The 12,978-nt window shown below is 55.6% G+C and overlaps 2 protein-coding genes across 6 annotated transcripts in view; one reads left to right on the top strand and one right to left on the bottom strand.

The window, feature by feature from the left end:
• Window positions 1-3,445: 3,445 nt before the first annotated feature.
• On the top strand, window positions 3,446-4,384 carry TMEM200B (transmembrane protein 200B; the record flags this gene model as incomplete). Its single annotated transcript, XM_080801126.1, has 1 exon — window positions 3,446-4,384. The coding sequence occupies exon 1, from the start codon at window positions 3,461-3,463 to the stop codon at window positions 4,382-4,384; it is 924 nt and encodes a 307-aa protein (XP_080657252.1). The 5' UTR covers window positions 3,446-3,460.
• Window positions 4,385-5,267: 883 nt separating this feature from the next.
• EPB41 (erythrocyte membrane protein band 4.1) overlaps window positions 5,268-12,978 on the bottom strand; it is a 191,917-nt gene continuing 184,206 nt past the window's right edge. For 4 of the 5 annotated variants that reach the window (XM_080801110.1, XM_080801108.1, XM_080801109.1 and 1 more), the window contains 3 exons: window positions 12,170-12,250; window positions 8,785-8,889; window positions 5,268-8,300 (listed from right to left, as the gene is read on the bottom strand). In XM_080801110.1, coding sequence (XP_080657236.1) covers window positions 8,791-8,889; window positions 12,170-12,250 — 180 coding nt within the window. In that variant the 3' untranslated portion in view covers window positions 5,268-8,300; window positions 8,785-8,790. The remainder of the gene's footprint in view (window positions 8,301-8,784; window positions 8,890-12,169; window positions 12,251-12,978) is intronic. The other variant, XM_080801112.1, reaches the window with a different exon arrangement.

A 12,978-nucleotide genomic window follows, 5' to 3' on the forward strand; every position in this document is an offset into this window, starting at 1 on the left:
GGCAGGAAGGCGACTCCGGCCTGGCTCTGCGACCTTACCCGACCCCAGGCTCGGCCCCAAAGGCTCTGCGGGGCGCCGGTACCCTCACGGTTGGTTCCCCAGGAGGCTCCGTCCCCAGGGGTGACCTCGGTCGCTCCCGGGGTGCCTGTCCCCGAGGGCTGGGCAAGGAGATCCCGGGACGCTGAGGTCACCCCCAGTATTCTCGGCCGAGAGGGGTTCGAGGACTAGCGGTGCTGTGTGGCGCCCTGCGAGGTGGGATGGCCCAGGCCGGCTACTTCCTCGAGCTTCCCCCCTTCCCGCCCGGAGCGCACAGCCGGGTCTCATTACCGCCCCTCCCCCTCCCCCGAGCCCCGCGGGCCGGGGGGTCTCGGCGGCGGGGGGGAGGGGCAGGTTATAATCAATCCCAGGCCGGAAATTCCTCCCGAGGGGCCCGGCTGGGAGCCTGGCCCGCCGCCCGCTCCAGCGCTCCTCCTCCTCCGAGCCCGCCCCCCGCATCATGGAAACTGGGCCGCCAGCCGACCCCCTTGCTCCGCTCCGCATTCCTGCCTCGGGGGGCGGGCAGGGCTCGAGAGCTGGGCGGCCCCGTCAGGCCCGCGGCGGGGGGCGCCCCCAGTGCCTCGGAGTTGGGGGCCGGCGCCACCTCCCCACTCCACATGGGGCGCATCTTCTCAGGGGCGTTAGGGAGGCCAACGGGACCCGTGACACTCCGTTAGACTCCCTCAGCTCTGAGAGCCGGCTCAGGCCCACCGCCTCCACCCCTGCCCCGGGCTCCTATTCACTGGGCGCTCGCGGGGTTACCGGGCTGCGCCCCGTGTGGTGTGCCCGCCCCTAACGCTGGACTTTCGCTTCTTACGAGGCGGACACCGTTAAGCCCATTTTCCAGGTGAAGGCTCTGAGGATCATGGAGGGAAAGGCTCGGGGACGGGCGGAGCAGGAACCCGGCCGCCTCCTCCGGGCAGCTCCCCGGACGGCGCGGGGCAGCAGTGGGCTCTCAGACACCCCCGCGAGTCCTCTCCCGGGCGCCTGGAATGAGGGGCTGTGACTGGCGCGGGAGGGCGTTCGGGCTTCGAAAATCCTGTCTGCGCGCTCGCTGCGGAGCTGGTAGGGCTCTCCAGCTCCGGGTCTCAGTTTACCCACGTGGGAAGAAGGGGCCCTCCCAAGCCTCTGCGAACAACACAAGCCGGGGACTCGGGCCCCCAGATCCTCCGAGTCACCAGGCGAGCACACAGCGCTTACCTGCGACCCTCAGACCTGAGCTGCCGCCTGCTTCCAGCGGTGGGGCCTGGCGGGGGCCTGGCCAGCCAGTTCCCGGGGCTCCGGGGGGGCGGGGCTTGGGCGGTGCCGGGCGGGGCCTGAGAAGGGGGTGGGGCCAGGGGGCCAAGATTCCGTGGAGACGGCGGCAGTGCCGGGATCCGCGGCGCGCGGACTCGGACCGGACCCGCCGTGGCGCTGCGGCGCCAGGTGAGCAAAACTAGGACCCCGGGTTCGCCCTCCACTTTCCTCAACTTTTTGTTTGGTCCCCTCCCTCCGGAAAGGCCCTGGGGGGCGGGAGTCCGGTCCTCCCTTTCCCCGGGACGGAGTGTGGGCGCGCGGGGAGGCGGGACCCCGGAGTGCGAGGGACCCGGCCCAGAGCAACTTCCCGCGGCCTGAGACCTTCCGACTGTGGCTCCAAGTTTCTCCCGCCCTGGGGTCCCTAGCGTGGACCCACGCCCTCCAGAGTCTCGGGGTCTCTATGTGTGTGCCCGTCTCTCCGCACGCCTCTCTCCCCGCAGGGACGCGCGGGGGCTCCGGGCAACCTTTCCGAGGTTGGCGCTGGGGCATCAGCTCCGGCCTGGGGCGCCGTGGTCACTTCTGCGGTTAAGGGCCGGGTAGAAGGCTCCACACTCAGAGACGACTGGGAAACGGCCCTTGCCTCCTCCCAGGACGCTCCCGTGGCGGTGCCGGGAAGCGCACAGCGTGGGCTAGGGTCCGCAGGCCAGGCGTCGGGTCCCGGAGGAGCCCCCTCCTCGTGTGACCCCGGCAGGCTCCTCTGTCCCTCTGGGCCGCAGTTTCCATCTGTGAAAATCAGGCTTTGGACGCAGTAGACTCTGCGGCTCCGTGCTAGGCCCTGGGCCTTCCGCACTCCTGTCGGAGGAGGGATGGGGTGTCGTGCCTTGAGCTTCGGGGGTGCGGATGGGGAGTGAGTGGGGTAGCAAGGCCTCCTTCCTGGGGCCTCGGCACGGATTCCAGCGCGGAAGCTGTTTAGAAACCAGACAGGGGTAGTAAAGACGCACCACTGGACAGCGAGGTCCTAGCCCTCCTCCCCTGCGGCCCAGGGCGCCCGGGTGGGGGCCCGTTTCCTCCCACACCCTCCCTTCGGTGGGGGCCACACCACACACAGCCCAGCTACTCCTTACCCGGCCCGGCTACAGTTCTTAGGCCACAGGCCGGGAAAGGCTGAAGCCGGGCGGCCCAAACTGGGGCGGCCTGAGGTGCTGGGGCGGTGCTGCTCGGTCCGGGACGCGGGCCACTGAGGCCTCGGGTGGAGGAGGCCGGAAAGGAGGACAGGCGGCGGGAAAGGGGGATGATTCATCCCGAGGAGCTCGAATTGGAAACGCTGCAACCTGGGAACAGCCTTGCCCGGGCCGACGGGAGAGCTGGGGGGAGCTCTCCCGTCAGGGCCCCGTGCCCAGTGCCTGCAGCCCCCTGCCCCCGGCCCCCTGCCCTGGCCACTGCCCGGCCGCTGGGGGAGGGGAGGCCTCTTCAACGAGGAGTTGAAAGCCATCCTGGGCAAAGTCTGCCGCTGGTTGTGGTGAGAACGGTCTTCCCGGAGTCTAGCTCAAGTCTCTCCTGCTGCAGCTTCAGTGCAGGCTGAGGAGGTCTGAAAGGAGGGGGCGGGCAGGAAGAGGCTGGAGTCACCCCCTCCTTCCTACGCTGCGGTATGTAAAGCGCAGTAGGGGGGAGGTGGGGCCCGCGAGCGACCCCAGCGGACCCGGGCGGTCGGAGCTCCTTTACTACCCTCCCTCCTTTACTACGGTGCACCCACGTGCGGGGGTGAGGTCGATCCCGGGCTGGACTTACCCTGGAGACGCCACTGCCGGGGGCCCGCACACCTCCCGAGGCCCGGGATCTGCGGGCTGGCGAAGAGGGTGCAGGCGGCCGGAGCCCCGCAGCGGAGGATGCGCCAGGTAGCAACCCGAGCCCCCCCTCCCTCCTCTCCGCCCGCGGGTCCGGCCAACTCCGGCTTCTGCCGCGCGTCCCTGGCTCGGAGCTGCGCTGCGGAAAACCCGAGCGGGGGCGGCTCCCCGCCTCGCAGCCCGGGAAAATCCGGGGGTGGCCGCCAGGGATCTCCAAGCGGCCTGGGCGAGGCAGCCCGATCTTGCCTCCCAGATTTGGGCCCCCAATCTGGCGCTCCGACCCTAGGCCCGTCGGTTTAGTCCTTGCCTCCCATCTCTCCGCAGAGCGCCCAGACGACGGCAAGATGACCGCCGGGAGCCCCGGAGACTTCGGGGAGGTGCGGAGGAGCCCCGAGGGCCGCGTCTCTCGCCTGGGCCGCCGCCTGGGCCGCCGCCGGCGCCCGCGCTCCCCGCCCGAGCCTCTGCGGGTGCGGGCACGGCTGCGGCTGCGCTCGCCGTCGGGGGCGTTCGCGGCGCTGGGGGCGCTCGTAGTGCTGGTGGGCATGGGCATCGCCGTAGCCGGCTACTGGCCGCACCGCGCCGGGGCCCCGGGGCCGCGCGCTGCCAATGCCAGCGCGCCCCCCCTGAGCGAGCTGCGACGCGAGGGTCGCGGCGCCGGCCGGGGCCACGGCCCGCACGAGCGGCTGCGGCTTCTTGGGCCCGTGGTCATGGGCGTCGGCCTGTTCGTGTTCATCTGCGCCAACACGCTGCTCTACGAGAACCGCGACCTGGAGACGCGACGGCTTCGCCAGGGGGTGCTCCGAGCTCAGGCGCTCCGGCCGCCTGACGGCCCTGGCTGGGACTGCGCCCTCCTCCCCAGCCCCGGACCCAGGACTCCCCGAGCCATAGGCTGCACAGAGCCAGAAAGTTGGGACCTGTCCCCGCGTCGGGGTACCTCACCTGTTCCATCAGTGCGGAGTCTGCGTTCAGAGCCTGCGAATCCTCGCTTGGGGTTACCTGCCCTGCTCAACAGTTACCCGCTGAAGGGCCCAGGGCTGCCCCCACCCTGGGGTCCACGGACCCAGACTGGCCATGTGATTATCACCGTGCAGCCCTCTGGTTCCTGCATCGAACATTCCAAGTCTCTGGATCTGGGCCTTGGGGAGCTTCTACTTGGGGCCCCAGCGCCTCGAGACTGTGCTCACGGGAGCTGGCCCCGGCTGGACCGCCTCAGCCTGGGGGGTTATGCCAAGTTGGAAGGAGGAGGGAACTTGGGAGCCCAGGTTTGAAGAGCAGAGGACAGCCTGCTAGGAGGCTGCCGCATGGACCGTGGTAACAGGACCAGAAGTCCCAATGTCTAGTAGATGCATCAGTCACTTCCCAGACTGGAGACGGATGCTCTGGCCCCAGCAGCTGCTAAGGCATCCTGACTTGCATGCCGGCAGAGAAATGCCAACTGCACAAGGGTTCAATCAGCTGGAGAGAATGTGTTTTCACGCGGAGTCTGGAGACCAGCATGACTTGGCCTTGGGAATTCTTTAAGCCTCCAAAAGTGGCCTTAGTCTTGGACAGGTACCTGAAGGGGCTGGAGGTCCAGGCTGGGGTGATTGGGTGATGCAGCTGGTGTCTCAGCAGACCCAGAGTGGTGGGCAAGGACCCCTAAGACTTGGAAGGTAGGTTGGTTGGGATGTGACAGGCTGGGCCAGGCTCCCTCCACCGTGGCATCGGTTGTGGGCTTGGGGGAGATGGGCAATGAAGTAGATTTGAGACCCTCCACTGCCATCTGGGATGGGGACTGAGACTTTAACTCCCACCACCTCAGCCCCTCTGTCCCCTCAGCCATGCAGGGTACACCCCACTAGGGCTACACTACTGCCAAAGCCTTCCTCCTGAGGCTCCGGCCCCTCCCTCAACAGGTCTGAGAAGCCCCCTTCTCTCCTTTGTCGTGGCCTGTGCAAAATCTCCCCCCAGCTGGCAAAAAGCATCCGCCAGTTCTCCTTTTCTACAACGTCAAAGCTGCATCTGGGCCAACGTGGGTAGCTTACTTTAGAAAAGGGTCTTTTCTAGGGTCAAAAATTTGGGTCTCCCTTACCCATGTTGAATTTTTCCCAGATTGCTGGTAGGAGAAAAGGACTTTAAAAGTTGATCAACTCTCACAGATTCAGTACTGGGTTTGTTTTTTGTTTTGTTTCTTTTTTTTTTCTTTGTTTATTGAAAAATGCAATACAAGAAGCAAGACCAAACACGTATCTAAACACTACACCACTTCTCTTACTACAAAAGGCCAAAACAGCAGATCTAATTATTGCCTTTTTAATCTAAGGATTTTGCCAATTTGATTCTGCTGCCATAGTTCCTATTTTGTCAAGAAATGTAAACAACTACTTGATATGATTTATAATTTTTAAAAAATTTACAAAGCTCCTTCATTTTTGTCACCAAAATAATACATTTTAGAGAGATTTGTAAAAACCACCAGCCTGGGGCTGACATCCTGGGCAGATCTTTCCAACGAGCATTCCTTGCTGTCCGTCAGGCCGAAGCTCTGGTTCCACTTCCCAGGGCAGACCGGGGTCCCTCCCCCTAGGCTGCCATGCAGAGCCTGCAATGGTGGGGGGGCCCCGGGCAGGCAGGCAAAGAGGCCCCAAGAGGTCCCTGCAGCCAGGTTCTGTGGGCCCTTGGCTTAGAAATTTAGGTCCTGCTTGGTGGGTGGGTGGGTAGGTGGGTGGCAGAGACCTCATGTGGCTTGGAAGTCTTTACTTCTCAAGTGGAATAAAAATAAAATTGCAGTGAGAGTTGTCACTGTGGTGTGTGTGAGTCACTTCAGGAAAACGGCTGCCAAGTCTCTGACCCTGGAAATGAAGCTCTCTCCTCCCTTCTTCACCATTTCCACCTGGACAGAATCTGTTTTTCTTCACACACACACACACACACACACACACACACACACAATGCACACATAACTGCAGGAAGAAAAAAAAAATCCAAACAATTGTCAAAGCCCCAGATCTGTTCCCAGAGAGGGAGGATAGGGGAAGAGGCTTGGAAGGACATCCTCTTCCCAGCTTTTCCAAGTTGTGGCTTCTCAGCGCTGCAAGGACATTTGAGATCTTCTGGCCCAGTTTACAGTCAAGGAAGCAGAGGAGAAGCACCATGAGCTGGTGACAAAGCCAAGGGGGCATGCAGGCCCCCATCAGCGGTGTGGACAGTACCCCAGCGTGGACAGTGGATTACTCGGTGGGCCCTCTTCCTCACCCCCACCCTCTCATTCCACAGCTGTCAGCTCTGGGAGCTGGAGCTCTTTCAGCAGGACAGCTGGCCGCTGGAAAATGAGCTCACGTTACATGCTGTTTGATGTGAGCTGGATTCTGAACCTCACCGCCACTCCTGGCAGCGCAGGCCAGGCTTAGGCACCAACAAGCCAGCCCCATCATTTCGGACCCTATGCCCACAGGCCAGAAGTCTGCTCCTGAGACAGGACAGTCCTTTCTCCCAGGCCCGTCACACGTCCCACCTGAGTTCTTCCTGTCCCTCTCCAGAGAGCTGCCTTGTGGTTAGTAACAGGCTCACATAAGTACTAAATGAAAAATGCACACATCTGAAATCAGTTCAAACCAACCAACTTTGTCTAGAAGACTCAGCCAGTAGAGGCTTTGGACACATGCACTGGACCCCACTGTGGGGACCAGAGGTTCTATACTTCTCTCACTCACGCCTCCTGAGCCCAGAGACTGCTGACTGTGACCCGCTGTCTAGCTCATGAAGTTCACTTCTGTCCCACCATAAGATTCTAAGAACTTCCAGGCAGCTGTGTTTGTGGGAAGCCAGCTGGGAGATTTGGGGAGCACTACTGAATAAAAGGCCTCCAGATCAACCAGTAATGGTGGAACTGGGCTCATCGGTCAGTCCCATTTCCAAAACTAAGGAAAAAAAAATTAGAAGTAAAATAAACCCACAACCCACCACAAAGACCAAGCCTACAACACCTGACAGACCTCAGATGACAAGTGAGAATGAGCAGAGCTGGTGTTGGTGCTGCCTAGCGTGTGGGCTTTTGTGGGAAGGATGGCCCCTAAAAGTCAATTCCCTTGCTCCAGAAGGGTGTCTGCAGGCAGGTACCGGTCAGGAGAAGAAAGGTCAAGGAACACAACCTCCTCTCTGAGTCACATTTCCAATCATCCCAGGATTAAAGAAAAAGGCCCAGGGTTGGTTCACCTGGAAATACTTCTTAGTGGGATCTGAGGTAAACACCATTCCCCTGTGTGAAGTGCACATTCCCAGAACTAGAAAGCCTTTTTTTTTTTTAAACCTCATCAAATTTCCTTGCTCAAATCATCACTAAAAATGTGCCATTAGAGCTTTTGGCCAAAAGTGCCTATTTTTCTGTGAGTTTTGGTCTCCTGAGATGGGAGGTGGGGGGAGCACTTAGCAGAGCCACTGCTTCTGACGAGGTAAAAGGGGAAGGGAGGGCAGGAAGGTGAAGGCCACAGATTTGTTCGAACATTCACAGTATCAGATATATCTGGAACAACTTCTTATGTCTTTGATCTAAAGAAGCTCCAAAAGAAAGAACAGGAGGAAAGAAGGAAAAACAATACTACATTCTTAGCAGAGATCTCTGCCTCACCAAAACCACCCTCAACAAAAGGACAGGGATGTCTCCCTGCGGCGTGTGGATCAGGAAAGCTGCCCTGCCTCCCATGGTAAAGTCACATCATTGGCTCTGAGAAAGGGCTGGTTCACAAAGTTTCTGCCGACATCGAAAGGGTATAAAAGTAGGGGAGGAGCAGGGAAGCCCCATTAAGCTGGCTTTGGCCCCCAACACAGCTGACAGAGCCTCTGGAGGATTTCCCCAAGAATTCTGTAGACCTGTCAGTATCTGGGTTGGAAGTAAATGGGGAGAGGCTAGGTTGAAGGGGTTACAAACCACCCCATTAAAAAAACACAAAGCTCTTTAAAAACAGTCCACAGAGTGAAAAGTTGAACAATCTCTGGTATCACAATATAGAAAAAGGTATTAAAAGAATCAGCAATGTCTAGAAGACTCTCTCGGTATAAACCCCAAATAGAAAACAAAGTTAATTTTCTGGTGGTTTATAGCAATTTGGAAAGCCTGAAGTCTGACTATTGCAGGTAAGCTTCTTTATCATTTTGCTGGTTTTCTTGTGGATGGGAGACAGGCAGGGAGTTGGGGTAGGATAGTTCCTAGAGGAAAGAAAGCAAACTTTTAAAATTCTGCAAAGGAAGACAGCCACCCCGTCCCACTGCCAAGTTCTTGTGGTCCCAGGTGCCAGGCAGGGCCCAAGCAGTCTTACTGAGGAGCCCAGTCCTCCCTGGTGATTGATGGCTTCTCTGAGTCATTTGTAAACTACGTCTAGGCATAAATTTCTCTGGATTTCTGGCTCCCCAAAAGCAGCTACCCTGCTTCCATTTCTCGAGTCTGGCCTCTGAGCTTCAGCCCTCTCTTCTCTATCCCCTGAGCCCTCATTTCTAGACAGCCAGGTCCTGCTTTTCTTCGTTTTGTTCTCCTCCTCTGGCCCTCTCAGGTTTAGACTCAGAGATACCTGTGACAGCAGAAGCCTTCACTTTAGTGAGTCTCAGCGTGGACACCTCTGGGGGCTGTTTCTGGTCAGGGCTCTCTGATGTCGGGACAGTGAGCACCCTCCACCCCACCAACAACGGCCCATACCTGAGCTCATTCCTCAGAGATTTCGGTCTCCTGATGGACGACCACCTTGGTCACTGACATGTCTGGGTGCTGCTCCTTTGCCTCCTTGATGGCCTGGACGAGGACCTGAGGAAGACAGAAACCATGACCCTGAGGCAGAAAGCAGCCTGACTGGTGAAGGAAGGCAGGGGTCTCAGGACAGCATTTCTCTGGCAAATTCAATCTTTCTGTCTGCAGTACTAGGGCAGCATTTAGGCTAAGCGAGTTGATAATACCCTTCCGTCCCCGATCCTGCAGAGGGAGGCTCCGATACACAGAGACAGTGAAGGCCAGAGCTGTCTTTAAGGAATCACAAACAGATGTCAGGGGTGACACCTGTGCCTGCTGGGTGGCTCTGGGAGGATTCACTCAAGAACTGAGTCTGAAGGACAAAGCAAAATCTGTGTTCCAGGAAATTCAGAATGGAAGAGGGAAATAAAGAAGCATGCTACAAAAAGGAGGAGATCTCTTCGGCTACTGGAGAGGGAAATAAACAAGGAAGAGTGGGATGGCCTATTATATGCCATGCGTTGGCCTAAGCATGTTATTATTATTATTATTATTATTATATACTTAATCATTTTTAAATTTTAATTTTTTTAAGATTTTATTTATTTGACAGAGAGAGAGAGCACAAGCAAGGGGAGCAGCCAAGGGACAGGGGAGCCTGATATGGGGCTCAATCCCAGGACTCTGGGATCATGACCTGAGCTGAAGGCAGATGCTTAACCAACTGAGCTGCCCAGGCACCCCTATATACTTCATCTTCAGAACAATTAAATGAATTAGGGTAGTAGCACTGTTTCCACTTTTTAAAAAATTTATTCATTTGTCAGAGAGAGCACAAGCAGGCAGAGTGGCAGGCAGAGGCAGAGAGAGAAGCAGGCTTCCTTCCCTGGGATCATGACCCGAGCTGAAGGCAGCCGCTTAACCGACTGAGCCACCCAGGCTTGGTCCCTCCACTTTTTTTTAAAAGTAAACTCTGCACTGGTGTGGGGCTCAAACTCATGACCCCGAGATCAAGAATCGCAGGCTCCACTGCCTGAGACAGCCAGGTACCCCTCATTGTTTCCATTTTATAGGCAAGGAATCTGAGGTTCAGTGGGTAAATAAAGAGGTTAATGTTTCACAGCTAGTAAGTAATGCAGTAGGGATTTTTACTTAAATCTATAAGGCTTTCTTCTTCACTACACTGTCCTTTAGTTTCGGGGAGACCCTGTATTAGCATCTGGAGGAGTTTTGATAATTTTAGAAAAGCTAAATGATGCCTAGGGAAAGTCAGAGCAAGGACACCACTTCTCTCATTGCATGGCAAGTCTCTGAGCCTCTAGCTCAGAGAACCAAGGTGGAAGAGCCTTTGCTAATGGTGACATGGGGATTCTCAAGAGACGTGCCCCTCCATCAAGAAAGACACTGGCTAGATCTGACCACCTGACAGCTGACCCTGGCTCTTAAGAACCACCTCTAGGAGGAACAAGCAAAGAAGGGAAATTCCTCTTTTGGTCTCTCGACCCCATGAAAGCCATTCTTAAAACTGCTTCCTCTTGGGGCGCCTGGGTGGCTGAGTTGTTAAGCGTCTGCCTTCAGCTCAGGTCATGATCTCAGGGTCCTGGGATCAAGCCTCGTATCAGGCTCCCTGCTCAGTGGGAAGTCTGCTTCTTCCTCTCCCATTCTCCCTGCTTGTGTTCCCTTTCTTGTTTTGTCTCTCTTTGTCAAATAAATAAATAAAATCTTAAAAAAAAAACAAAAAACAAAAAACCCTGCTACTTCTTGATAGCCCTGGTCATTGTCCCTGATCCTTTTTGCCCAACACACCTGCTCATGAGTCAAGGTCCAGCCCAACCCTTCTCTATGGTTACTCTGATCTACACCGTTCTCTCAATGAAAGCCTGCACCACATGATTTCTTGCTTAAAGTGCATCCCCACCCATCCAGAGTACACCACATCTAGCCTTCGTGTAGCCCTCACACCCAGGAGAACTGAGGGACACAGGAGCAACTCTCTGAGCTATCAAGTGTGTTTGTCACAACCACCCTGAAAGAAACTTATGATTATCTTAATTTTACAGGTGGCAAAACTATAGCTCAAAGAAGTAAAATAACTTGCTCAAGGGCACACAACCAGTAAGCTGCAGAATCTAGAGTCAACCCAAGGCTCTCTCACTCCTAACCCGAACACCTTCCGGTCCCCATGGCCCTTGCTGTCTAGCACCAACTGAGCACATAGCAGGGGCTCAGATCGACCCCACCAAGGAGGTGGGTGCAGGCTGGTAGCACAGCAGGATCTACTGAGCTGGGGCCAAGAGGCTGCAAGGCCTTCCATTTGGGCTTTGCAGCCTTGTTGCCGGGACCCTGAGCCTGTGTTCTCAGCAGGGAGTCTCAACCCTGCTACCAAGGGAACTGCCGGCAGTGAGGCTCAGGTTTCTTTTCTTTTCTTTTCTTTTCTTTTTAAGACACTCAACATATCAGCATAAAGGCCATGGAATTATTGCTCCAGCACTGCTGTCAATGATTCCAGAATCATTTGCATGCAGTCCCTCCCACCCCCTCCTCTCTGCAGCTTTCCTGTTCTAACCTCACCCAGCAGAGAACTGGGAGCATTAATTCTGACCTTATTATTTGCTAATTGCTTGCAGCACACAATTAGCACCTAATTAATATAGAAACATAGAGTTTTAGTGCTCAGAAGGGCCCAGAAATTACCTAGATCAACCTACTCTCTTTTAAGAGACAAAAAAGAATCAGAGGTAGTGTGGTTTGCCCAAGGTCACACAGTAAGTTAGCGACAGATCTAGGACAGGCTTGAAGTCAAGACTCCTGTTTGCATGCAGTCCACCTCACTCCGCTTCCCTCGCCTCCTCTGCCCTTACAGCCCTCTGCGGGCAAGGGTCACCCCTTCCCTCTGTCTTGCTATCTTCTTCCGTCCCCAGCACAGGTTTTAAGTATACACTATCTGCTGGACAGCAACAGCTCCACCCACCCAGAGCCCACCATGTACCTCACACCACACACCCCGTTTCCCACGATTCTCACAACTACGAGAGGAAGTTGCCATAACGCCCATCTTAAAGATAGGGAAACAGAGGCCTAGGCTAGAATATGGGGAGACCAAGGATATGAACCCAAGCCTTTTGAGTCTAAGGCCCACGTTCTTTCTATTACACTTCACGCTCCCCCCACCTGCAGCCCCCATCCCATAAGCCTCCATGGTCTGATTCCCTTCGCCCTTCTTGTTTAGGTGTTAGAGTAGCCCAGGGGTTTCCTGGGGATGAAGCTGACAGAGGCATCTTCTGAAATCCAACTCCTGTATCCATCCCTCTTCCTGCCCAGGGACCCATGCTGAATCCATGCTCCTCAGCAGTCCCACCTGGTCGTGGTCAATGTCGGCATCTCCCGTGATCACGATTCTCTTCTCAATCCGGGTCTCTGAAATCCCACCTTTTACGGTCTGAAACCAAACAGAGGTGGTCACATGAGAAAGAAAGGAAAGAAGGAAGGGAAAACAAACCGTAAAAGATTATTCCGAAAGCTCTACTTCAAAATTTCATCTGCTGCTGGGTACTGTGTAGAACAGCGTTCTTACCCTCTTGTCCAAATTCTTGGCTGTACCTGCTAAAATGAGCACACCTCGACTCCTGCGGATTGCTAAAATCGTTAATAAGCAAAATGGAAAGCCACAAATCTCTATTTATTTTTCCCTTTTTCTTCCTCCCAAACATCACAGAAATTCAGTGAGTAAACAAAACAGGTGTTTCTCTTTGCTCTTTTCCTGTACATTTGATTATTTTAAAGAGGAAATTGGGAAGACTGTGAACAAAAATGTCACACAGCTTGAAATTGGGCTCTTTATTTTCAAGCACTTTCATATCATTGATATCAAAAGATCCTTAAATAATCCCCTCAGGGTGGGTAGGTTTCCCTAATTGACAGATGAGGATAACCAAGGTCTAGACACATTAAGTTACCAGCTCCTAATTATCTGTGTATCAATAACAGAGCTTGGTCAGAAATCTAGGTTTCTTACTTATAAGAAAATAGATTTCCCCCTAGTGCTGCAGCAAACATGGTCAGTCTCTGATTTCCAGGGAGTAGTTCCAATTTTAGATAATTTTTCCTGCTTGCCCCCATAAACAATATTCTCATAATTCCAGTATTTCAGCATGCAAACTGTAGTTC

Source organism: Martes martes (genome assembly GCF_963455335.1).
Source record: "Martes martes genome assembly, chromosome: 4".
Taxonomy (NCBI): domain Eukaryota; kingdom Metazoa; phylum Chordata; class Mammalia; order Carnivora; family Mustelidae; genus Martes; species Martes martes.